Here is a 27339-nt window from a genome sequence, read left to right as displayed (position 1 = left end):
AAAACGGTTTCGGCCGCTCTCCACAGCTCCTGCAAAGCTCGTTTATATCCACGTAACGAGACTCGGGGTGCAGGGATGGTTCAGGATAGGGAGGGCTGGAGGAGCTTGAAGAAGGGCATTGTGGGTAAAGTAAGAAAGGAGAGGAGGAAGAGATACAAGGTCAAACAGACACCCAGTTAAGGGCACATTTATTGTTCACAGGAAACACACAAACATGCAACAAGGTCATCACAATTCAATAAAGACTGATAGATTAAGAAGCCCTTTATAGTTTTAACAATATCTCTCCATATCCTTTCCTTTAGTTTTTAATCTGTTTGCCTCCATTTCTCTTTGTGATTTTTTTTAAAAAGAGCAATATGTATGCTTATGAAGAGAAAATGGACGTTTAAAATGGCCACATGACTTGACACGTTTGCCAGTGGAAAGAATCGCAGTTAAAATGTAAAAGATAGCATGTATTCAAAGAACGAAACTTGAGGAGATGGAAAAGCAGCCAAGCGCTGTCTCACTCTCATCCCTCTAATCCAACTTCTCTCCATCAGGAGAGAAAACATGTCCACAGTGACAGTGAAACCAGGAAACACCTTGATGCCATTCCTATTGACTCAATAACATAGCCACACACCACGTTTTGCATTTTGCATTGTCAGCAGTATTGTTTACAGCACAGGTAGACATCTTGCTAAATATGGACTTCATTGAAGATGTTATTGTGTCGTTAGTGAATGAAAGTCTAAATCTCTCAAGCAGTCATTTTTGCAAAATAGACAAATGGTCCCAATGAGACACAAACGCATCCTCAAACTAAACATAAACACAGAAAATGTTGGAACAGAGTATACAAATTAGTTTAATATGTGGTGTAGCTTACAAGCATTACTGTTAAGTTTGTTTTGTACGTGAAAAGACAACTTGCAACTTTACAAGTCAATCTACCTCATGTCCCTCAGCTTAAAAAAATACAGTGTGTAAAATATGGAAAGTATTGTTTTCTTGATTATCATAATATATCAATGTTATGTGAATGTTTGGTCGAACCCAAACAGAATAGACACCCAAAATATGTCTTCTGTAGATAAAGCCGATGGATTCGTGTTCCCCCCTTGGTCATGACTGTGAGGTAGACACCTCACGCAAAACTACACACCGACACTCACATCCCCAATGGACCTTTCTTGCTACACACAAGTATCTATTAGTTTACTCTGATATATAATTGCATAAACTCCAGTCCTCTTCTTTTTTCTCCAAAAAACAGACAGCAACACCTTGTGTCCTTCTGAAACTCTCCTGAAAGTACACACCTGAAAAGCCAAGATGGTTTGCATCCTGAAGTATTCTATTCCTATCACTGACACACAACATTTCGAATACGTAAGACATGGGGGGGAAAAAGATTGATCAAGCAAGCTGTATCTGTACAACTCAATTCAATATGCCTCACTTAAAATGGAGAAAATATCCCTGATAAAGACTGGAAGCATTTCTTTCCTAAATTCCCATTCAAGAGAGTGACGACAAAAAGCTTGAAAAGAGAAAGTAAACATTCAAATGGAGCAGGCTGAGTTACCTTTGTTTGACTCTCACAAGCTTAGAATAGGACAGAAACAAATGGTGGTTTTCCCCCTTCAGGTTCCCGGGGTCTCTACATGGGGATTGGCCAAAATCATGCTGTTAAATGCCCCCCAGCCAATGAAAAAGAGACACTCACCGTACTTACTGGAATCCCTTTCAGGGGGTCAACTACACAAGTTCTACATCAAGGTAACAACACCTGCAACAATGAGACTACTGGTAATATAAGAACTTCATAACATGGCATACATATTTCAACAGTCCCTGACATCCTGGCAAATTCTTCTTTGCCAGATTTTATGTATTTCATGTTTATCATGTGCCTGTGTTTATAGATATGTGGGCAAGTAGAGTGTGTGTTTATATTTTCCTTATATAGAAGAGTATAAAAATAAATTAAACTTACACCATATGACTCAAAATGAGCTTAAATTTAAAGGTTTCTCACATCTGCAAATGTGGATATAGTATATTTTAAAGCGGTACAAGACAGTTTATAAACATCAACATAAAAAACAGCAGATATTGTAGCCAATACAGTTAAAGACATCTTCCTAAAATGAAAGGATTGATTAAAGAAAACTGCTGCCTCAAAGTGCTACGGAAGACCAGGATTCAGTCCAAAGTTTTCAAAAGCATCCGAAAGATCGATCTCACAGGGGTGGGCAGCTTTTCAACAAACTTCCACACCAACCCCTTCAGGATTACCAGCAACACCTCCGCCCACGAAAATGTACAATATCCGGAGAAGAGAATTAAGCTGCATCACAAACTGTACACGACACAGGACAAGCAACGTCGTAAGATATACCGTCCAACCAGGACCATCGGAAACGGGTAAGCTAACGAGCCTCTGGTCTGATCGGATCCTGTGGGAGGAGAGAGCAGAAAGGAGCCACTGTTCCCAGAGCAACATCATCAGCATCCTGTACTTTGTCAACAACAAACCCAGCTCTCTCAGGCCAGCAAGCTGCTGCTTGGCTGAGGAGGGACAGGCAAGGACTCGTACCTCAAAATCACACCTAGCGCCCTTCAGTGAGGGGGGGGAGGACTGGGATGGCCCTTGAGCAGAGGGTCGCAGCACCAGAGGTGCTCGACAGGGCCGTGCCCGCCTGCTCCAGCCTGCCCAGGGCTCGTAGATCAGAGGACTGTACGCGAGGGCAACTCTGTCCATGATGGATCTCTTAGGAGACGCTTGCTCTCAAAGGAGGATGTGGACGCTCAACTGAGAAACATGTTTGGTTTCTCCGCTCAAGGACTAAGGCAGAGCTTGTTAACGCTACAGCGGGGGCACACGCACACACACACACACGTGTAGGGAGTGTGATGGATCATGCCAGCGTCCCAGCCTCCTCCACAGGGAGGTTAATAAGGCAGGCTTTATTCAGAGAGGTCAGCATCATCAGTGTGTCAACAAAACAAATGGGTTTCACCTTGCAGTGTTACGAGTCCTGTCTGCTTGCCTCAGCTTTAACACTCTCCCGAAGTTTTTAACAAGCATCTGACTGGCCGGTGAGACGCTTGCTTAACCTATTTCACGCCCGCTTTGAACGATACTCTTCAAGGTACCCCATGAAAATAAACGTTTAGGGCAAGACACCATATCTCATCTGTATCTCTCAGTCAGGATCATGCAGTTGAAGCCTTGGTTTGACAGCCTGGCTGAATGCCAGCTGTCTGCTTGCTTTGGGGAGAGCCAATCAGAGGTGCTTGTTCGCTCCTCAGGGTCGCCTTAGAAGTACAGCATGTTGGGATGTATTAAATCATGCCAAAAGGCCTCTCCTTTAAAAAAAGAAAAACACAACCAAATCCTTGAACAACCACAACAAAGACCTGGTTTGGATTGGTGTGAATTTGAGAATCTAAACTCGGCAAAAGCCAACCATTTAAAATTTAAATACTTTCTGCATATTGACAATTTCCTGAAGTTTTCTAAACAATGACCAACCACAAAATACAACACAATTTCTTAATCTTTTAGATGAACATTCCATAAACTAAACTTTGATACGGTTTCAGGATCCCAAACCAACTGTCTTAAAAATGGCAGATACGCGGTCAACATTCAAATCCAACATTTAGGTCAACATGTCACTCCAAAACATGTGACTGTCAAATACATTTCAAAAAGCATTCTCAAATACATCTCCTTCATTGTCCTACGCTCCTCATCAAATCCCATCTCAACACATTTCAACTAAATCTATTTTTTCTATATATACCTTTATCCTATTAGATTGAAAATTTGGCAAGAATAAACCTCCTCAAGGCATGGACAAAGAGACAGCAGTTGACCAGTGTTACCATATTTGGGTATATGCAAAAACAGTGTTACTGAACCATGACAATGATCACAACCGTGTCACTGGCTGTTTTTCTTTTGGTCGTATGCCTACACATCTGTTTGGTTTGAGTGTTTGGGAGTTACAGACAGTTCCCTGTTGGATGACGACCCATCATGCAGACGGCCAGCCCCTTGCTGGGAGGGAGAAGGGGGTTATGGGTAAGGATGCTCCTCTGGGGTGACTCTCCCCACGCCACCCCTCAGTCCTTCAGGTTGTCCTCTCCCACGCCCTGAGCGGAGAGCTCCGTCAGAACGTTGTCCAGGTACTTGGGGTCGGGGTAGCCGTGGCCTGTCAGGTTGGAGCCGAACTCGGTTTTGTGGTGGATCTCGTTCCACACCACCGTGTCTGACTCTCCCGTGGTGCTGGACGTGCCGATGGTGAAGATGAGGCGGCGGTCCCACGCCCTGATCAGGAGCTTCAGGACCTGGTGGGGAGGGAGGGAGGGGGGGGGGAGGAGGGGGAGGGAGGAGGGGAGAGTGAGAGGGAGGGGGGATGAGGGGAGAGTGAGAGGGACGGGTGGCGGAGGGATGAGGGGAGAGTGAGAGGGACGGGGGAAAGGGGTTGGGGGGGAAGGCAGGAGGGAGGAGGGGGTGGGAGAAGGGAAGAGTGAGAGGGAGGGGGAAGGGGGGGAGGGGAGAGTGAGAGCGGTTAGTCATAATCCCGGTTACCTTTCATGTTCGATACATCCAAGTTTGTCTACATTTCACACGCAGACATTTCAGAAGAACGTTTTGGGATTCGACACTTTATTTCACGGAAAATTCGACCAAACAGGTCCAAAAGTAAACACAATCGAAAACTACAATCAGTCTGAACCATTCGTCAAACCGTTTTGGATCGATTGAGTACTTCAGTGGGAATTCCTCATAAATGTCCTTGATTAATATGTTCTTGACTAATCAGAGTAGTGTATCCTAGTCAAAGCGTCCCACATCGATCTTACCTTCCGGCCTTTGTCGTTGTCGGGAAGGTAGCAGTGGCGTGGAAAACCCCGGGCGCTGAACTTCTTCCCTGGGCTGGGGTGCTCGGTGGTCTGAGGAAGAATGGCACACAAACCAAAACACAGTCACAACGCTTCTCTTTCTGTTTCAGTTTGATGGTTGGGAGGGGAGCACTCAAATGTCAACAGCTCCCTACGGACCAGTCCGATTGTTCTGGACTGTGACGTTCTCTCTGTCAAGTATTTATTTGGAGGTTAAGTGCTTCACCGCTCAGCATTCTTTTCTTCTATTTAATCAAATGAGAAACTGAACCTGAATATGCCTGGAGCTATATCAGTTAGATATATTCACTTTTCGAAGCCGAGAGAATTCATGTTTACAGAGAGAACAAGGTAAAGAGAAAGGGAGAGAGTGAAAGAGGGAGGAATAGAGAGAGAGAGAGAGAGAGAGAGAGAGAGAGAGTATGCGGGCTAGGACCCACTGACTGCTCTATGACATGCTGTGCTGCAGCATGGAGTGGACAGACAGAGCCAGCTACTCTCCCCAGGGAGACCTGCTCTGTTCCTCTGGTGTAAAGGTCAGTTTATTGACTCTATTAAAGCTCAGCTCTGCAGTCAAGATGAAATATGCAGCCCTCTCCTGTCTCCTGCCCCCGTCTCCTGCCCCCGTCTCCTGCCCCCGCCTCCTGCCTGCTTGCCTGCCCAGCCCCCCCTCTCCTCTGACACCCACCCCCGCCCCCTTCCCCTGCAAGGAGCTCAAACGTTCTGTAGTTCTGAGTGTGCAGCGCTGTTTTAGAGCCCTCCAGGGGCCTCGGCGACACAAAGCCCTCATCATCAACAACTCTCTCCAGCCAGAGCGTGGCAGGTGGACGTGTCTGACCCTGCGCCACGGCCGGGGGGGGGGGGGGGGGGGGGGGTGCTCATGGGGGCTGCGAAGCGAGGCGGCGCAGACCTGGATGCCAGCAGGAATGTCGTAGACAATGCGGATGGTCGTGGCCTCTGGGTAGCCGGGCAGGCAGTGGGGGATGACGTGGTACTCCATCTTCCCAGGGGGTTGGGTGCCCGTCTTCTCCCCGTAGATGGCCTTACACGTGGGGCACTGCAGGCTGCCGTCCTGGGTGGATGCACACGGAACATCAGTTTAGAATAGCTCTTTGGAGGTTTTTTATCAGGATTCTAATCTGTTAGGTGGCTCGTGTTCTTTGTCACACTTTAAGACTAGAATATTTATAGTTAATATCTGTATTACAAAAGTCTATTTACTAATCTTAAATTGACTCATGACAAAATCCTATTTATGACAAATGATGAGCTAAAACTAAAGTAGGACCCTCCTAGCAATGAACTCATTCCGCAACTAATCTTGCATAATCCAGTCCCAATCCCATCAGATATTCTGGATGAATAGGATGTATAGTTCCGATCTAACAAGCTGCTATTATATCACGGCTCTATAACAAGCTCTGGCATGCACGCGCGTCCTCACCTTATTGCCATTGTTGTACATGGCCACCAGGCACAGCAGATGGTACATGTGGGCACACTTGCCAAGCTTGCCCACCAGCTCTGGCTTGATGCCTTTGTGCTGCAGGACCCCCTCATACCCAGATGACATCACCAGCCTCTCCATGCAGATGGTACAGTCCTAGGGGAGGTGGGGAGGGAGGGGGAGGGGGGGAGGGGGCATACATACGAGAACATGATTCCATATTATTATTGTTCCTACCGCACGCAGATCGTGTGTGCCTGTGTGTGTGTGTCTGTGTGTGTCTGTGTGTCTGTGTGTGTGTGTGTGTGTGTCTGTGCACCCTTTTTTCGTACCTCATCTGGGACTACTTTTATCTTCTCCGTGTATCTCCGCACCACCTCCTCAGGGTTTTTTCCTTGGAATCAAAACACGACGTTGAAGAGAGGGGGATCAAACGCAACGCATGCACACACACATGCACACACATGCACACACACACGCACACACACACGCACACACACATGCACCCGCACACACCAGTAATATTCATGAGGATACGGGGAAACAGTTAATATATGCACACGGTTCTTACGCAATAAAAAAAAATAGGGAGAAAAGGCCGAATCTCTTTTTTTCCCCTCAACACTCCAGTACAAAATCCCCATCTGCAAATGTATCCCGTTGCGGTGCACCTCATTAGAGGGGCTAAGATAATCACAACTCTGGCTCCGGAGCACACTGTGACTGCAGCGTTCCTTGAGACGGATGAGACCAGTCCATAAGAGTGTGTGTGCGTGCAGCGCGCGGCGCTGAGGAGGAGGAGGGTCACCTTCAGACAGACGCACAGAGACCAGCCCTGCACATGGTGCTGATCCCACTGTAGGAGCAGGGCCAGAGAGGACGAGAGCGCCCACAGCTTACACCCCTAATACGCTCGCACACAGCCCACCCCCCCCCCCCCCCCGGCGCCTGTTGTTTGTTCATTTGAGGAAGCGCAAGGGAGAGGCGGTGAGAGGGAGAGGGAGAGGGAGAGAGTCTGGGAGGAAGAGAGGATGATTTGACGAGAGAGGCCGAAGAGACAGAAAGAATAGACAAGTAGAGAGGAGGACTGAATTATGCATTTTCTGCTGTTGCCCTTTGATGGCTACATTAGCTGGATCAAAGGCTCCTCTGGACTGTTTAGGAGGAGCAGGAAGGAAAAGAACGACCCCAGGTCTCTCCTCCTTCCATCACCCCATCCTCCCTTTCTCTCCCTCTCCTCTCCCTCTCTTCCCCTTTTTTTTACAGGCTGCTGTGTCATTGAAAACACATTTGGCAGCAATCCATCTATCAATCTCTCCTGTCCCAGCTCCCTTGTCTGGGTCCGTGTCTGAGTCTCCATGCAGAGGCGGAGGGAGAGGGGGGGCAGGGTGACTGGCTGGAGAAAGCATCCCTGATCAATGACAGCCTAAACTCCCCCTAGGCCCACTATGGTTTCCATGGTATCCATTGACCAGCCGCTATTTCTGCTCCAGCCTCACAGCTCCAGTCAGACACCCCCGTCATCAGCCGGGCTTTGGCTAGCTGTTTTCTCCTGGGCGAAGTGGTTTCGGATCGCCTGGCTTCATCTCAAAGTTGAGCCCGTGCATACGTTGACTTGACTGAATATGTAGAGTCACCCTGTCACATCTGACAGAGGGACGTCTTCTCCTTTCATCTCCACCCATGTTTCTCCTCTTCTCCCCTTCCTCCATCTAAACCCTCCTCTTGTCCCTCCCTCCCTCCAGCCCTCCCTCCCTCCCTCCAGCCCTCCCTCATCCCTCCAGCCCTCCATCCCTCCCTCATCCCTCCCTCCCTCCCTCATCCCTCCAGCCCTCCCTCCCTCCCTCATCCCTCCAGCCCTCCCTCCCTCCAGCCCTCCCTCATCCCTCCAGCCCTCCCTCCCTCCCTCATCCCTCCAGCCCTCCCTCCCTCCCTCATCCCTCCAGCCCTCCCTCATCCCTCCAGCCCTCCCTCATCCCTCCAGCCCTCCCTCCCTCCCTCATCCCTCCAGCCCTCCCTCCCTCCAGCCCTCCCTCATCCCTCCAGCCCTCCCTCCCTCCCTCATCCCTCCAGCCCTCCCTCCCTCCCTCATCCCTCCAGCCCTCCCTACCTCTCCGGAGGTGTTTCTTCTTGGTCTTGCGGCAGATGCCGTTCACCCCTGGTACAGGCTTCATGTCGCTCTTGTTGATGGGCGGGGGGTGCAGGATGGGCTTAGGAGCCCGGGTCAGGCACACAGGCAGACCTGCCGCACACATCAGGATACCTGTCATGCCTGAGCCACGAGGAACACACAAAAACACACACATGAGGAAGGAAAACAGGAATTGAGGATTACAAATAATTGATATTGATGAGGAGAGTGTGGCAATTTAGTTTTTGTTAGTCTTGGACAATTGATATATTGACTGATATATTCGACTAATTTAGTCACTGCAATGATCAGTAGTAATGGGTTTTATGTGTCCAGTGCTGTGAAGAGGCATGGTAATTTCCAGCAGCTACACTGACCAGCTAGTGCAGGGTGAACAGCTCCAGAGCCCGTCAGGTTCTTAACAGGGAGAGCAGGAACCCTGAGGAGAAGACAAGATGAAGAGTTCAGTGTCATACCAGCACGATTCCCATCAAATCCAATGATACAGCAACAACATCCTCTCACGTCTGACAGCAAGCAGAAGAACAATACACAGTAGAATGTCATCAAAAGACAGCCAAGTGCACGGTCACGTGACTCGCAGGCACGCGCGCGCACGCACGCGCACTGACATGCAAAGATGAGATGAGACAAACCGCTTCAGCTGGGCTTGATTTAGAATGACACTTTGAGAGCAGGCACACTCCACACAGAGCACAAAGACACTTGACGTGTTTACACTCAAAGACCTCTACAACAACAGGAAACCAGAGACAGAGAGAGAGAGAGAGCTGCATTTGCACCCTTCACACAGGTCATTATGGTGTGTTGGTCCCTTTTCAAAGAATGAACCTCAGACCCCCCCCCCTCCCTCCACAATATGGCCTGCAGGGCTGCAGAGGAAGGTCAGCTGTCAGGGGAGACAAGGTTAGAGATGGGAGAATGCAGGCTACACTTCTGCAGATACTGCAACACCCACGTGCAAACAGACAGACAGAGAGACAGACAGACAGACAGAGAAACAGACAGACAGACAGACAGAGAGACAGACAGAGAGACAGACAGACAGAGACAGACAGAGAGACAGACAGATAGATAGACACGCTTGCGACACAGAGCGGACGGTTCCAACGTGAGTGTGGCCCGTGACTTTCAGCCGTGCGATTGATTAGCAGAGTTGATAAGACTTGGATAACATAGTGTGAAATAACATTGCATAGGCAGCCAATACCTTCATGGTTTGAAATGCGACTCAGTGTGTGTGTATGTGAGAGTGTGTGCGTGTATGTGAGTGTGTGTGTGTGTATGGGAGAGAGTGTGTGTAAGTGAGTGTGTGTGTGTGTGAGAGAGTGTGTGTGCTCCACTTTAATCAGCGCCATGCCCCTTGTTCTCAGTGACCGGGCAGTGCCTCAGTGAGGCAATGCCTCAGACCAGTAGCTTCTCAGTTCCCTCACAAATCCCCCCCCCACGAGAGACTGCTTTGATAAGCCCTTTGTTTCCGTGCTAGCAGAGCTCCGCACGCGCACCACGGCGACGCGAGTGCTGCCGGTCTGATCCGCCTTATCTCCCCTCTCACGGGAAGTGGCGATACGCGGTCGGTGTGGGGCAGAGGGAGATAGGAGGGAGAGCGCTTTACTGTGGCCAGGGAGAGGCAAGCGGAGGGGCCCGCCGGGCGCTCGTGTGGTCGATGCAGGTCACGCGGGGACAGGGACATGCTCTGTCACTGCGGCGTGACGCCCCCATCTTAGCGGAAGATAACTGACTAAACGGAAACGTATCAGCGTGGCTCATCAGCTTAGGCAGACAAGCAAGTGTGTCTTCATTGGATTCCTCCTTTTATTCAAACATGCTTTTATCTCGAATCAAATCAAGGTCTACATGCCGCTAGTGAGATTAGCGCCTCCCTATTGAAACATGTATAATTCAGGCTTTTCATGGCGGTTGTGCGGGATCCTACAAGTAGTTCCCATCCGGAAAAAACAACACACATCCAGTTTACGCACGCCGCGCCATAAATCCGACCGTGGCCAACGTGTAACATCTCAGAGATTTGCTCGGAAATGCACCCCTCATTGCTATTCATGAGCTGCTTACTTTGTCATTCCCATTCTACAAAGGCCCTCCAGAGCACATCGCACCATATTAGTTCCTGGTGCACACGAGAATCACGCAACCATAAAAGGGCCTCATTTATTGCCACATCACATCACAACCCCCTCCCCCCCAAAAAAAAGAGTACCCGCCAACAAACGTGTTTCTCCACAGTATTACATGCAGAAGGCCTGTTGTGTTGCTTCTCCCCGGTGCTCTGCTAAGCTCTTTATTGTTGACCTGGTTCAGAGCCGTGGCGGTCTCTGGGGCCTGACCACGGACTTCCTGCCGCTGTGCTATCGGCTGGGGCTCATGCATCGGGACGCTGCTCACATCTTCTGACCCACATCTCCGCCGCACACACACACACACACACGCGCACACACACACACACACACGCGCGCGCGCACACACGCGCACACACACAAACGCCCTCTGGCTGCAGCCTGGCTTATTAAGACTATCACTGAGTAACATCTCCACGCAGACTTCTCACTGTCTATCCGACACATTATCTCTTAAGTCATGTACTGTAGGCACTGTACGAGTTGGGGGTATAAATGCACTTGGAATAGGTTTCAGTAAGAACGTATTGTAAGGGAGTAACCGTGCCGCTTGCGGTGTGTGAGAAGTGTGATCGTGGAACCAAGGTGGTTCAAGCTAATTCAATGAGCCAGCATAGACCCAGATGACCTCGTCATCTGTCGCTCTGTCAAACCTGATCACTTTCCTTTTTCTCTGTCCTGTCTCCTCTCTTCTCCCTCCCTCCCTCCCTCCCTCCCTCCCTCCCTCCCTCCCTCCCTCCCTCCCTCCCTCCCTCCCTCCCTCCCTCCCTCCCTCCCTCCCTCCCTCCCTCCCTCCCTCCCTCTCTCTCTCTCTCTCTCTCTCTCTCTCTCTCTCTCTCTCACTCACTCACTCACTCACTCACTCACTCTCTCTCTCTCTTTCTCTCGCCCTGACTGCCTCTCAGGCCTGACTGCCTCTCAGGCCTGACTGGAGAAAGACTTAATCAGGCTGAGAGCAACGTGATTCTCTCCAGATACAGAAACCAAATTAGGCCCCAGTTAGAGAAGTGCTGACGGAGGTCTAATATCTCCTCATCTGTTTATCATGCACCATAAAGACAGGAGCAGATCTAAAGAGAGACAGAGAGAGAGACAGAGACAGAAACAGAGAGAGAGAGAGAGAGGGTGGGGGGGAGCGAGCGAGCGAGAAATTGAGAAAAAGAGGAGCAAAATACAGAAAACTAAAAAAGTGCTTAATCGTATATTTATGCGGGGGGAGAGAACCAGAGCTAGCCCCTGCCCCAGGCTTAGCTAGGGGCGGGAAACAGGGGTAAAGCACTTTGCTAAACTGGCAAAAAATAAAGTAAGCAATAATGACACCAGGCATTTCTAATTTGTGTTAGTTGGGTCCGCACATGTCCTCATGATTTATTCAGTTATCTCTGTTTAATTCTATTTAATGGAAGGCAGAGCGGACTGAAGCTGTAGTCCATACCAGACTCATAATCCCTACTTCCCTTCTCTCACAAGATAGCCCTTGGGTACAAGGATAGGACAGGCTTGCATCTTTAATAATCTCAACCCTTGTTGTTTTAAGGAATACTGACAGCTATTACCTTTGGGTAACTATGACCTCGAGACCAATAGATTTTTCTCTTTTTTTGCTTGACATCAACCAAGTCGATTTCAAGACTGATTTCAAAATCTATAAGTTATTGCTCTTTTCCACATCGAAATTAACATACACATTCAAATTAATAAAGACAAGAGCAGATCTCAATCTAATCTCACCTTTGACCTTGATAGGGAAGGTTCTCAGATGGACAGCGTCTATCATTATAAGACAATAGGCCTTTTGTATTCCCCAAATGTCCATTCATGGGGTCATTTTAGGAAGCTACGTCGGAGGCCATGTGGTACGATCAATGTTTCATATTATTTTCTTAGATTATATTATATATATTCTAGATATGCTTTTGGGTAATTAAGACCCCCGGGACAATAGGAAGGTTATCACAAGGAGACACGCGCATGTAAACAGAGGCTGTGCTGAGGACCTCGGGTGCAGCCCAGCATCCTCTTCACCCTCCTCATAAGTACCATAGAAAGGATCTCTCTTACCCCTCGTCCTCCTCCTCGGGTTCCATCTTCCATTGGTTGTGCAGAGACAGAATAACAGGCGTTTCCTGTCTGCGAGTTGGGATTCTGTGAGTGTCTCTGTGTTCTCGAACGAGGAAGTGTGTGGAGGAAGTAGAGAAGGAGGAAGTGTGTGCAGGAAGTAGAGAGGGCTAGTAATCTGAAGGTTGCCAGTTCGATTCCCGGCTGTGTCAAATTACGTTGTGTCCTTGGGCAAAGCATTTCACCCTACTTGCCTCGGGGGTAATGTCCCTGTACTTACTGTAAGTCGCTCTGGATAAGAGCATATTTACATGACTATGTAAATATGTAGTAGAGAAGGAGGAAGTGTGTGGAGGAAGTAGAGAAGGAGGAAGTGGTTTGGCCTGAAGTGAAAAATGACCAAAAACCCCACTTGACAGCTGCCTCTTTGTCCTTGAACATCCAACTGGCAGCTCAGACCAACTGCAGCCACAGCTTTCAACACTAAATACTCAGAGGGAGCCCACACAGATCACTGGAATTGAAACAGCAAAACAGTGCTTCATGCATATGTGATTTGCGAATAGTACTAATAATGAATACATTAATAAACAAACTACATTTTGACTTGATTTCAAAAGCAGTAGTAAATCAAGAATGATTTGTTGGTTATGCCCCCTACAGTGTGTGGCTAAAGCAAAACGACAGCAGGATGTTGTGTAAACTCCCACCAGCAGGTGGTGCTATGTTGTAATGCCCGGACGCCGAAGCGTTAGTCACAGACCTCACTACCAGAGGGCTGCTAGTGTGAATCCAGAACTAGACCAAAGACCACATCCTGTGATAACCACATTGGGGCGGTAGGTAACAAGGGGTGTGTGGGTGGGAACTGAGACCTAGCAGACCTTATCCACCCACTCTGAGAAAAACAAGGTAATTCTACCGCCTATCTCATTACTGGTTAAGGCAGGTCACGTTGTTGACTGTACATGTACTTACCCTTAAAGTAATTTTTTTCATATTTACTGAGATGTGCTCAGTGTGCTCGTTAAAGATAAATATTGTTTGTGAGGTGTTTATTGTCGATGTAATCAACACTATTGGGTTGTAGATGTGACAAGCAGACTCGCTGGAAATGTTTTCATTCTGCGTGGATTCTGTTGTTTTCTGTCTGCAACGTGCTCGTGGGAATGTGTTGTGTGAGGGTGTGCACGTGTTGGGTCTGTGGCACTGTGTTCATTGGCTTGTGTGTCCTGCTTAAGTTCACCACACTCATCCTGTGTACACAGCCACTCGCCTGGGAACCGCTCTGCGCCTCAACCCCTCTCTTCAGTTCTCTCGAGTCTTTATCTCTCTTTCTCTGTTTCTCTCACGCTCCTCCTCGCCCGCCAGACACGGTGAGACACGGGCGCTCCAGCCCTCGTACCGCAGGGTTTTGTCACGTATAAATCCCCACCTTTTCTCTCAGGTCTACCTCTTCTCACTTTTTCTTTCATGTTCAGCCTCTCTGTTTCTCGCTGTCTCTCTTTCTCACACACACACACACACACAATCACACGCACACACCAGGCTATTGCACACAATGAAGTACACCCAGAGCAAAATCCGGCTGCCATCTATCCAGTGATTGGAACAGTCCAGTGCTACGAGGCGCCCTGCATTCCCTCCCAATCCAACAGAAGTAGGACAGGACAGGCGCGGGCCTCCGCGCTCCACAGTATTATTCAAACATAACTGTGTCTCTCCCCATGAGCAGAGAGAGGGAAATGGAATCAAATCAGATCACCAGAGGGTTTATTTTAGTAAAGAAAAGCAGGATAGGGACCGAGGTGTCGGTTACTGCTCTAGACACTACTTTTCCTCGGGAACGCTATGCTGAAGCTCCCATTTTTCCTTGATTCATTATTCATCTCTCCCCAGTGTATCTCTGCCTCCACGGCAAATGGGTTGCCACAGCTACACGAGAGCACGGCTTTACACGTAAACACACACACACACAAGGGTAGTTCTCTCGCACGCAATATCCCTGAAACGACACCCACCCATCAATCCGCAAGCGAACCACAGCTCAGTGCTGTTGGTATAGAACGACCCATCACATCGCTGCCACAGCCGGGGATTGCTAACCCCCACCGCTAATGAATTCGATAAAAGTACAGTAAAAGCACCATGCAGGGAAACCCGCTATCCGGAGCCTGAACGTAAGCTTCTTATCCAGGCCAGCCGAGGTATGAGACTCAGATATGGAGCAGAGCTCCTCGTCGCAGGGCAGGCAGAGAGCCTGCTGGAGCAGCGGGGCAGCCAGGAACACCCTGCCTCCCTCTGCAGAGTCATTGATCACCCTGTTAACAAGAGGAGCTGTAAATCAGCAGACACACCGAACACAGAGAGAGAGAGAGAGAGAGAGAGAGAGAGAGAGAGAGAGGAGTAGAGAGAGAGGAGTAGAGAGAGAGAGAGAGAGAGAGAGAGAGGAGTAGAGAGAGAGGAGTAGAGAGATAGAGAGAGAATAGAGAGAAGAGAATAGAGAGGGAGAGAGTGAGCTGAAGAGAGAAGAGAACGGAGAGAGTGAAAGAGAGCGAGAGAGAGAGAAGAAAGAAAAGAAAGAGAGAGACAGGAGAGAGATCTGTGATGGAACACAATGCAGCAGACACATATGCAATATGCAAGCTGATGCACAGTGAGGCAAGGTTGTGTCCCAGACAATAGCCTGCTCCCAATAGTCTTTCTTTGTTGCCTCAATCTGGTTCCTTTTCTTACGCCGCAACCATTAAAATACAAACGCTACAAAGCTGCAACACATGACGCACGTGTTGTTATTTGTATTTTCTTTGTACGTAGCGAGTCCTGAAATCAAATAAAACGGCATAATTAAGCTAAACGGCATAATTACCCAGGCGGGATAGCTCCTCTGGCAGAGCCCATGGAAATGCGCTGAGTGCCCGGTCTGTTCAGGTTGTTCTGTCCGTTGATGGTGTGGGCGTGGGAGTGGGCGTGGGCGTGCGGAAGGGAGGGCAGCGCGGGGGAGCAGGGGAAGTTGGCCATGGACAGGGGCAACGGCACCTGCTCGGGCTTGGCGTGGCCTCCCCCCACACTGATGTTGTTGTTGTTGCTCCCCGCCCCGGACGACGGGGCCCAGAGGGACGTCCCGGCGAAGGTGTTGCTCTGCCGCACCACGGCGAGCGTCCCCGGCGCCCCCGACGCCCCCGACGCCCCCCCGTACAGCTTGCGGCGCTGGGACGCTAGGATGGCGTTGGAGGCGGCCCGCGTGCTGTTGACCAGAATGCACTGCTGGCAGGAACAGGGCTGGCCGGAGCTGGCGCCGACCGGCCACGACTGGGACTTGGGGATGGAGCCCATGATGAGGGGGTAGGCCAGGTCCATGCGGCGGCGCAGGCGGCGTTTGCGCTGGCTCTGCCGGTTGGTCTGAGCCATGCAGTTGAAGTCAACGAGGTAGCAGAAGCCCAGCGAGCTGAGGTCCAGCCAGGGGTGCTGCTTCTCGTACGCGTTCTGGATCGTCACGCAGATCTCCATGTCGTACGCCGTCCAGGAGCCGGCGTCGTTCTCCCACTCCCACACCACGCCCTTCCCCGGCGCCGACGACGGCTCGTAGAAGTTCCTGTGGACCGGGCGCATGGTGCCTGGGGGGGGGGGGAGAGAGATCAGAGGGCGAGGAAATCAACATCGGTCACAGATGATTCATCAAAACTCCCAAGAGATTATAAACCTCTTTTATTTAATTCTGTCAAGTCATGTCAAGTTAATGAGATTGAGTAAGCGTCACGACTTCACTATCTCAAGACAGGATGAGTCATTGTCCTCAAAACGTCATATCTGAAGCCAGTAGGACAGTACAGAACTAGCAGTAGTTACAGAAGGCAGATAAGGCAGTCTTCTTTAGTTTTCTCGTCTCCAGGGAGGGGGAGGAGGAGGGGGGGAGGGAGGGAGGGGAGAGATGGAGGGAGATTGAAGGAGAGGGGGAGGGAGATGGAGGGGTGGTTCCTCTGGCTGATGGGCACTCTGCTCCTGCCTCCATTATAACACCATTACAGTGGTCGCATGGGAAATCAGGACACCTCAGCCCATCCATCTCCATCCTGCACTCCACCTCACCCCAGCCAGCCAGCCAGTTTACCATGCAGTCAGCCATTCAGCTGCCCGACTAGCCAGCCACCCAGCCAGATAACAACCAAGTCAACCAGTCAACCAGTCAGCCAGCCAGCCAGTCAGTCTGATGGCCATTAAGTGTACCCCGGGCTCTCTTGTGGGGAACACCCCTCCCTCTGTCCCTCACATTTAATTTAACGGCTAAATGCACATTCCCTTGCCGAGGAGCACCAGGGTGATAATGGAAGGACGTGAGTGTGGTGAGGGATGAAGGGGGGTGGCGGCAGGGGCAACCCTGGAGTCATGCGGCCCGCCTGCACACCCCCCTCTGGCTCCAGCAGAGACAACTCATCAGCAGAATCAGCGGCTCTGACCTTGACTTCCTGCTGCAAACTCTGCTAAAGGACTTGGCTTGGCGGCTAATTTCATTTGGAGCTGGCTGCTAAGAACACACACACACAGACACGTAGACACACGCACACACACCACACACAGCGACAGAACCTGCCTATTGCCCAGAAAACCGTCTGCCTTTCTCACTAACCTCCTCTGTCAGTCATCCCCTCACATATCACCTCAGGCTTTCATCCACTTCCTCTCTGGCTCCCTCTGTCTCGTGTGAGCTCACCCAGCCTCCCTCCTGCCTAGCTGCACTCGCGGCTTCATCTTTTGTCTCTTCTTCACCCTGTCAGTCCTGCATGTCCTGCCTGTAAGGCTCGTCACTGAGACGCCGCTGGGACATGTAGGAGAAGGGGGGACTCGGTAACTGGGAGCTTCACACGGAAACATTTTTTTTTTTTTTTGTGTTTCCTCCTGCGGGACACTTTAGCACGCTACACATTCACACTCTCTTTGAAAGCGCTAGCTCAGTCAACGGCAGTCGGGTTAAACTGTCAAGTAACACTAGTCCTATAAATATTTAATTGTGATGTTTTATTATCTTGGAATCCACTGTGGTTTCCAACGACGGTAAAAAAGAAAGATAAAGAAAGATAAACAGTATCTCTCTCTAAGAGCTAATAGCTTGGTTAATTGTTCTTCGGTCCTGGTGGCACAGAACAAACTCTACTTAAATATATACTATAAGCAGTTAGGCACATAAGTGAATCTGATAAAAAATTTAGTTACTTTGGCACAAGTGCGTTTAGAAGGTGTTTTCCCCCTCCCCCATCCCAGATTGTTGTTAGATGTGAACCAGAGGATATGGCCTTTCAAGAAGAGGGCTGGCCACTTGCAACACCCACATTCCCAGCTAAGTGACCACATCCTGTCCGGTGTTAGTTCATGGAGAGGTCGGTGTGGGGGTCAAGGCGACAGAGCAGGTCATCGACGGGTTGACGAATCACGAAAGGCTCCGAATCAGGAAGTATCTTTCGATCACCTCGTGAAGAACCTCCCTCCTCACAGCCCCTAATACTGAACGACCGTGTGTATAGGACTGGAAGCTCTTCCTAGTACCAGGAAGAGGGCTCTGAGTTCCTGGTACTCTCCTTGTGACCTCTCCCCAGCCCTTCCTAACAGGAAAACCGAGGGAGAGAGTGTTCACTTCCTGTCTGACCGTATGTTCCTCTGGATATGGTCTCACTTTCTCCATCTCCCGTCCTCTGGAAGTGCCCCCCCCCCCCCCTATACCGCCTCGCCCCACATGACATCCTCCAGCTGTCCTTGCCCAACACGGACGCAGTCCCCTCAGGTAACTGGTGGCTGTGTGATGTATCACCATGTCAGGTGTTCACCGTGAGCGCCCGACCTCGTGTCACGCATGTTGAGGTGAGTTCAGGGTGAGCGTGTCTTTGTTTGTCGTCTCTGGATTCGCTTCTCAAAAGGAGGAGGTGCTACGGCGTCCAGCCTGACAGCCACTTGGACAATACAAGGCCCTCCCAAGTGAAAGGAAGGCAGATCCAAATCATAGAACACAGATATTATTTGTACTTATGTCCTAGTGCAGCTTAGCCTGTCTAATGCTATTCTGGTACTACTCATCTCTCGGGCATATGGATTTGCTGATCCTAACAAAAAATGTCAGTTGCATAACCTACTGTTCGGTTAAATCATGGCATAACTCTTGAGTGCACATCTAGCTGACATTAGTCAGAACCAACAGCATTGACACAGACAGTGGAAGAGATTTCTCTGTATGGTGATGGTGATGCTTACTGTAAAAGAAACTCCTTTAACTTTACATGGGTGCTGGTAAATCCTCCCGAGGCTTGTGTGTTTGTGTTACAGTATCGATGCTTCCCTCCGGTGTGTCAGTTGCCAAGATCGAATGTTCTTCAGAACCCCTAACAGAATGATCTGGCCCGGTGCTGACAGAACACCGATATGGCACTCATAAAACTGACTGTGATGAAAACCCCTGAAAAATGCATGAGGTCCAGGCTTTGTTGTCACAGAAACGCAGAGGTAGGATACGTTGTCATGGAAGCCCCCAGTGTATGTGTGTGTTATGGTGGGTAAGTGTGTGTGTGACTGTGTGTGTGCGTGCATGCGTATTTTCCCACTACCACTCTCCCAGAGCAGAGTGCCAACAGGGCAGCCTGCTGCTGTCCTTTCCTCCACTCTCTCATCTCATGTGTGCTGCTGTCCTTTCCTCCACTCTCTCATCTCATGTGTGCTGCTGTCCTTTCCTCCACTCTCTCATCTCATGTGTGCTGCTGTCCTTTCCTCCACTCTCTCATCTCATGTGTGCTGCTGTCCTTTCCTCCACTCTCTCATCTCATGTGTGCTGCTGTCCTTTCTTCCACTCTCTCATCTCATGTGTGCTGCTGTCCTTTCCTCCACTCTCTCATCTCATGTGTGCTGCTGTCCTTTCCTCCACTCTCTCATCTCATGTGTGCTGCTGTCCTTTCCTCCACTCTCTCATCTCATGTGTGCTGCTGTCCTTTCCTCCACTCTCTCATCTCATGTGTGCTGCTGACGCCAGTCTTCCATTACCCCCCCCCCACCCCCCCCACCCCCCCCCCCCACCCCCCCCCCCCACCCCCCCACCCCCCCCCCCCCCACCCCCCCCCCCACCCCCCCCACGCCCCCCCACCCCCCCCACTGGCTTCGCCCCAACGCCGTCTAACTAACACATTTTTCAAATTTTCCCCATCTGTCATTCACTGGTCTGCAACCTGATCTCAGACCACACTCCCGCTCCCCGCGTCTCCTGACACAGAAGGAGATGCCGGCTGGCTGCAGACTGTGGGGGCTCCAGAGAGCCTCCCAGGCAGCTGTGTCCTGGCGTTAGCAGGCGGAGGACAGGCGTCTGATGGGAGCCTTGTTGTGTATCTTGGTAATTGACAAGCGTCTCCAATTTCCCCGGAGGGCACCCAGCGCTTATTAAAACATAGCGCCGTGATTTAGTTTTAAATACAGAGTGAGAAAGGGCAGTCACAGGTCCATAAGCCAGCCTGCTCAGTCCTGCCTGACTGCTGTTTAAAGCTTGGTAATGTAGGTCTAGTCTGGCTCTGCGAACACAGTGGCCGGGGGGAAATATAACAGCTCTCACCAAAGACAAAGCAACGAGTGAAATATGAATCAGCTCGCATCGTTAATTGGATAACTGTAAACAAAGCGGTAATGGTCGTTCAGGATTTACAATGCATCTTGTTTAAGACATCCATGGGTATAGTGTGTGTATTAATATTAATTTCAAATGACCAACCAGCATAAGGACATTTCAGATTGTGCAACTAGGTACTACTTGTTAATGTGGTATATGACTGAAACCTTGTCAGTTCAGGTCCTGCTAATTATGTCTGTACAGTCTGCTGGATGCACTGTCCAACATTTGATAGATCATGGGTCATAGAGAAATCAAAGGAAGCATGCAGGCCCCAAGACATGTTTTAGAATATGATTTAGTTTTCATGCTGAGAGCCTGAATATCAGTTTGAAACGATGTATTTGTAAAATCCTATCCTGTACCGCAAGTACAGTATTCTCTTTGTGAATACGGCATCTGCAGCATATGCAATGCTGTTGTAAGCTTCACAATAAATATTCAATTGAATGCTACAGTATGGGGCAACAAAGTAATTGAAGTGTGTTTGAAGTTTTCCGTAAAGCCCGCAGCACAGCTTGAAAGGAACCTTCTGTTTCATCCCATGAAAAGGGGCCTTCACATACAATCAACCCAGCGCTCCTATAACAGCATGCTGAAAGACGAATAGCGGAGATGGAAATACCGAAACACGGAATCATGGGAGGAAAACATGATCCGAAAGATCTGCTGAATGTGTAGAAAAGTAAAACCAAAAAAAATCAATGTTGGTGCATCAGCACTCGCGATGGAAACTTTCATGACTCATACCAAAGATGCTTGTGAACATGAACTTCTGAGTCATGAGGTGAGGTCTACAGTACAGTAGGAGGCTTGGATTCCTGAGACTGAGTTTCGAGACCTTGACCGCAATGACACACCAGTCTCGTAAAAATACACCCCTGACATCATCAGGAAATAAACATTCCTCTCCCTCTCCAGTTCGGTTCAATCCTCACATCCCTTCACCAAAGCCCTTTTACGGTGCAGTGCTTTATATAACACTGGAAGTTTAGGCAGGTGCATTGACGAGCAACCTAGAAATCCAGTTTGGACAGCTTCTTTCTCAAGGCAGCGTGCAGGAGGAAGAAAGGAGGAGAGTGTACAGGTGGTTGGGGGGGGGGGGGGGGGGGGGGGGGGGGGCGGGGGAAGGTTTTCTGATGAGGAGAGGAGCTTTGCCAGAGCAGAATAAAGGGAGGATGTCTCACTCTCAGCCAAGCGAGCTTACGAAGTGAATACTGCAGCAAATCATCCCCCGCTGTACTGACTCAGTCCTGCTACCAACCTGGGGAGAGAGGATGACTGTGACCCCCCCCCCATCCACACAACTCCACCACCCCCTCCTTCCCCCCCAGGGGGCCTAGCCAGTCGTCATGCACAGTTTGCAGCGACGGCGGTACGGAACAAAAGCCGACGACGAAAAAACAGATTTCTCGAGCGCGTGAGGTTCCTGTTCCGTCGAGCGCTCCTGCCAGACCCAGGAACTAGCTTCCCCGATGGCCTCAGCCACGTCGGCTCTCTGCCACCTCGTCGACAGCTCCTCGGCGCTCGCCCGTGTGTGTGTGTGTGTCACCCCCTCTCCCTCGCTTCCACTTCACACCAGGAGGAGGCCTATGAGCAGGCTCGTTGGCAGGCGCCAACAGGCGGAGCAGACGGCCTCGCTCCTCCCTCCTCGCTCCTCCCTCCCTCACACACACGGACACTGCAAACACGCCCTGTCACATTCAAGTGCAAAAATATGACTTATGAGCATGCTTATGCTTAAAATGATGCTTATGCTTCATTTGGCTGCCAGTCGTTTACTTAAATAAAGTTGCGAGGTAAGTTATTTCAACTTGAAACAAGCCTGGTTCGATTTTATAGATGCGTTTTTGCAGTGTGCCACTGTGTCCTACGAATGTCACAGGCCAGAGCTGTCACCAAGGTGGGTGGACAGGGAAGCAGCCAGGCCCTTTGTTAGCAGGCTCTCTCTCTGGTACAGAGGTGGGGGGGGGGGGGGGGGGCAGGTGTCTGCTGGTGCCATATCTGGAAGCACGGTGCTGCGCTGTGGCTCCGAGGCCTATCTGACAGGTGACCTTGCACGTGAGCAGGCGACATCTCTCCTGCCTTCACTTGCTGCCTGAGAGAGTGACAGGCACATGTCCGCCCCCCACCCCCCTCCGCCCCCCCACTCCCCTCTGCCCCCCACCCCCCTCCACTCACCCCCCCTCCACTCACCCCACCCCCCTCCGCCCCCCACCCCCCTCCGCCCCCCACTCCCCTCTGCCCCCCACCCCCCTCCCCACCCCCCTCCACTCACCCCACCCCACTCCACTCACCCCCCTCCGCTCACCAAACCTCCCTCCGCTCGCCCCACCCCACCCCCCTCCGCTCCCCACCCCCCTCCGCCCCCCTCCACCCCCCTCCGCTCCCCCCACCCCTCGCATGCCTAGAGCAGTATTTATGTGTGTGACAAGACCTTTCATGTCAGACACCAGCCTGTTTAAAACGTTACGCCACATCAGCAGAAAGCCATCGGAAACATGAGGGATAGTCACGTCACAGGCAGAGGAACTGGGTTACAGGAAACACAGACAGTTACATGTAGGCAGGACACATCAAGTGGAGTACCGTCGAAACCCTCGAGATCCACCGTATCTGATCAATAACATCCGGCCACGGCGCCTGCCTGACATCTCTTTCTTTTCAAAACATGAAGGAATGAAGGAAAGACAGCCTCCTTGGCAAGGCACACTGGGAGAAGCCTGCTGAGGACCAGTGTGTGCTTGTTAAGACTAAATGTCACGTTCAGGCTCTAAATCAGGGTCGGGACCCTGTTTCAAAGTTTCCGGAGGAGTTTTCAAACTGTCGAACTTTAGCCCTGATCACAAGCATAGAGGGCTTCATCAAAGGCTCAAAAGGTGTAACAGCATTGCCTGAAGATTGGGTCACAGCCCTTTGGTAAACCCATTTGACAAATCTAAAAGGACCCAACAAGCTCAGCCTCTGTGAGAGCTGTACCAGGGTGGTAAAGAGTAAAGGGGATAGGATGACTGGAAAGCTGATGAAATAGGAATTCCTGGTACCACGAGAGACTACTGAGATTGGTGGAACCCCTGAGGTAGACTCATACTCATTGCTGTATAATGTGTCACGGCCAGAAGTATTCTATTGTGCAGTGTTTCTACTGTTCTGGGAACAGGCATGCTCAACTACTGTGGAAGAAAACCAGAAATAATTCATTGTGTGAAAGACAAAGAAAGAAGTTTTGTAGTCCACAGTTTCCACTGCGATCAAAGCGATCTCATCGTTCACTTGTTCAGATGAGATGGGAACAGACGTAACAAGACAGGGGCGGGAGAGAGAACACGCTGTTACTGATCGTCTGCTCAGCCTTTCATATTCACTAGGAAACCATCTGCAGCCCAAAACGTCAAAGCACAAAACATGTTGCACGGGGGAAAAATCACTTTGCTGTGTCTCCTCCGACACCCTCTCACGCAGACAAACGTCTGACTGACTGGAAGCCCGTCGAGTGAGGGACAGAGATCGGAATTAATGAATACGGCCGTTTCCAAGTCAATGAAAATTCACCTTGAGCCGGTAGTAAGAAAGCCCAGGGGAGGGGGCACGTGGGCTGTCATTATTAATGAGACGTCTGGAAGGTGAAGGCGTGCACTGCGCACGGAGCCTCGTTCAGCGTCGACAGCGCAGGGGGGGTGGGGGGGGGTGGGGGGGTGGTGGTGGAGGGGAGCTCTGCCAAGAGCACCTGGCGAATATTATTCACCTCACAGGCTGCGGCAGGATGCTTCTGAGCCAGTCACAGGACTTGGAGTTAGACCAGAACTGCGATTTAGAAGCACTTACAGGTGACACTGAGGAAGAAGGAGAGCAGGGGAGGTGGGGGGGGGGGGGGGAGGGGGTGGGCGGGGGGGGTATAGAACGCCGGAGATTCACATTGATATTCCGCAGAGTGGCCGTGCTGCAAACAATCAAAATAAGTGATTGTAGTTTGTGGATGTGTGGGTGTGTGTGTGTGTGGGGGGGGGGAAGTGAACCCCAGAGTTATCAGCCAGACGTGAGGTCGTCTCGGGGGTTGTCGCAGTCATTCCCCCTCTCATTTTCATTAGTCTCCAGGACAGCATTTGACTGCTTGGATTGAGGATTCACACACAAGCAGCCCTGGGCCCCACCGCCTTACTCCACAGGGAACCACACAGTCTGCACCAAAAACAAAACACCCACAAGAACACTGTTAATTAAGGGACACTACAACTTTAAGATGCAAAAACAAAATAGCAAATCAATAATCTACTTAAACTATAAAACTACACCAAGTTAAACAGAAGGCTAATGAACTGTTTTCTCACTTACACAATAATGTCAATGTGTGTGCGTGTGAGTTTCAGAACCCCTAATCCGAGAGAGACACACGGCTGCTTTCACCTTTGTGAAGCACAGTGAAGCGTGATTACAGAGCGCCTTGTATGTGAGAAAAGACCCCAACCAAAACAAAATCCCCGTCCTGTGATCTGCACTGCGAGAGATCAAGGCAGCTCTTCCTCGCCTTGCAAAGTGAGCCGTGCGGAAGCTCGCGGCTAAAGCACAGCGAGAGCTTCGATCAAGATTCTTCTCTCAGACGAAACAATGCTCTCTCGTGCGCGTTACAGATTCTTCCGATAAAAACACAACCAGTCAGAAAAGACAGATAGCCGGTTGTCATAGCCTCGTCCCTCGTGCTATGACAACCTAAGTAAGGAATGGTTCGTTCTCAAAGGCTTCAGCGGGCTCTTTCGGCTGAGACAATGCAGCGTCAGCAGCTCTCGTCTCACAGCTGGATTCATTGGACATCTGTTAGCGTTCTTAATTGATTGTCCTTTTCATCAATCATGTTTCCTGACCGCACAGTTCAAACAAACGTCAATGACGTTTTGACAACGAACATATTTGGCCCCGTAAATCTGGTGAATGAGAGACTGTGTGCTGTTTCCATATTGCGGTGGTCTGGTCCTCTCACACACCCATATACATGTCAGTTACACATGCATATCCGCAGGCAAGGTTTTATTATTTGAGTACATTAAAAACCATGGGTTGCTCTTTCATCATAAATCTCTTAGACACGGAAATGTGTACAATCCTCTACTGCTACCAGTTCAATTAGTAATTTAAACATTTGTGGTCACTGTGATATAACTAATGGTTCTTCTGGTGATGAATGGGAAAAGGTTAAGGAGTGAGGATAGTTTCTAGAATATTTCAAAGGAAACCTGAGCTCAGAGCAGTTTAATAGACAAATGATGCCATAACTAAATCAAGCTTGGAGAACGAAACCTACAGATGGAGAATACTGCCACCATCTTACCCCAGTCTGCCTGTGTCTTCAATATCATCATTACTTATGAAGAATTATGACCTATCTCATGACATAATGGTAGTCATAAAGTTAATATATATATTTTTTAAGATAATTGTAATCATTTTCTGAAAGTCCTCGACATGGATTGAGAGTTTGAGATGAAGGGAGTGGGGTTCCTAGCATTGTCACAGAGGACCGGGGGAGGATGGCTATGATCTGAGTGACCTACCACTCTGACTCTGATAAGAGAGCACTGGAGAGTGCCTCTGAGAGCAGCCGGCTCGATGAGATAGAAAGATATCCTCTGTAGAAGTTAAGAGTGGTGACTCACGGGATTAGAGGTTGAAGGGAGACAGAGAGAAGCCGTTAGTGCCTGATGCATGAGGCCCGGCCCTCCCTGCCGGGCGCTGAACATGTGTCCAGGTCTCAGAGGTCCAGGCTCACACACAGTGGGCACTAAGGCCCCATCCATCCCACAGAACTACAAATATGGACAGGGTCAATTTCCTGGTAGAGGGAACTACAAACATGGATAGTTCCCTTTGGGACTGGAGGAGATCCGAGACTGGACAAAGAGCAATGGTACCCCTCTCTGCAGATAGGATAAGGATAAGCAGGCTAGTGCATTTACATGCATATATTTTTCAATCCAAATGGAATATTAACAATGCTATCCTGACATTGCAAAATAACTCATTCTGCAATTTCTAGGTCCGTGGCATGTTGGAATTTAAAGAGAGAGAGAGCGAGTGAGTGAGCGAGTGAGTGAGCGAGAGAGAGAGAGCAAGCGAGTGAGTGAGCGAGCGAGAGAGAGAGAGCAAGCGAGTGAGTGAGTGAGCGAGAGAGAGCGAGAGTGCGAGAGAGCGAGCGAGAGAGAGAGAGAGAGAGAGAGAGAGAGAGAGAGAGAGAGAGAGAGAGAGAGAGAGAGAGAGAGAGAGAGAGAGAGAGAGAGAGAGAGAGAGAGAGAGAGAGAGAGAGAGAGAGAGAGAGAGAGAGAGAGAGAGAGAGAGAGAGAGAGAGAGAGAGAGAGGGTGGGTGGGTGGGGGCAAGCTAGGAGAATTACACCTTCCCTGTGCACAGCTCAATTCCCTCTCTGTGCTTCGGTGTTTATGCCTTCCCTCCACCTCACTGTCACTATACATCAGGTAAACACTCAACCTCTCATTTTCTCTCCGTCTTTCGTCCCTCCTTCCTCTGCCAGCCACATCACTTCCTCTCGAGCTGAAATAACGAGGGGTTTCAATCACTGAAAAGCGCAAACTTAAAGCTGTTGAGGTGGTTAGCCGTGAACTACAGAATGACATCAGAGGTAAGAGTGATGATAGGCAAATGAGGGCAGTCGGTCTAGTCTTATTCTCTGTGGATCCTTGATCTTTATGCAGCCTTATCTAATCTAGAATTAGCTACTTTGCTGCAGCTCAATATAACCCCATTGTGTAATTCAACATCCTACCTGTGTTGTGAAGGACCTACTCTGTCTACCTACACATATAGGGTGGAATTCACTATCAATCCAACACGTAGCTAAAAGAGCAGTTGTGGTCCAGGAGCTAAATGTGCTTTTAGAACGGCAACAATGAACGAACAAGCGTTTGAAAAGCATCCGCTGTTTGGAAAGGTTACTATGACAACTCATATTATGGATACACAGGTCCCACTGTAAAATACAGACTTCTGTTTTCACCGATATGA

The 27339-nt window shown here is 49.9% G+C and overlaps 1 protein-coding gene across 2 annotated transcripts in view; it reads right to left on the bottom strand.

The window, feature by feature from the left end:
• Positions 1-162: 162 nt before the first annotated feature.
• dtx1 (deltex 1, E3 ubiquitin ligase) overlaps positions 163-27339 on the bottom strand; it is a 33086-nt gene continuing 5909 nt past the window's right edge. For both annotated transcript variants that reach the window (XM_067231263.1, XM_067231262.1), the window contains exons 3-10: positions 15567-16314; positions 8861-8922; positions 8463-8624; positions 6685-6746; positions 6350-6508; positions 5816-5977; positions 4867-4956; positions 163-4347 (exon numbers count right to left, since the gene is read on the bottom strand). In XM_067231263.1, the coding sequence (XP_067087364.1) occupies positions 4123-4347; positions 4867-4956; positions 5816-5977; positions 6350-6508; positions 6685-6746; positions 8463-8624; positions 8861-8922; positions 15567-16314 (1670 nt within the window). In that variant the 3' untranslated portion in view covers positions 163-4122. The remainder of the gene's footprint in view (positions 4348-4866; positions 4957-5815; positions 5978-6349; positions 6509-6684; positions 6747-8462; positions 8625-8860; positions 8923-15566; positions 16315-27339) is intronic.

The sequence above is a fragment of the Osmerus mordax genome, chromosome 28, assembly GCF_038355195.1.
Source record: "Osmerus mordax isolate fOsmMor3 chromosome 28, fOsmMor3.pri, whole genome shotgun sequence".
In the NCBI taxonomy this organism is placed as follows: Eukaryota; Metazoa; Chordata; class Actinopteri; order Osmeriformes; family Osmeridae; genus Osmerus; species Osmerus mordax.
The sequence above is the reverse complement of the archived record's forward strand: the minus strand, read 5'-3'. Positions and strand labels throughout refer to the sequence as shown.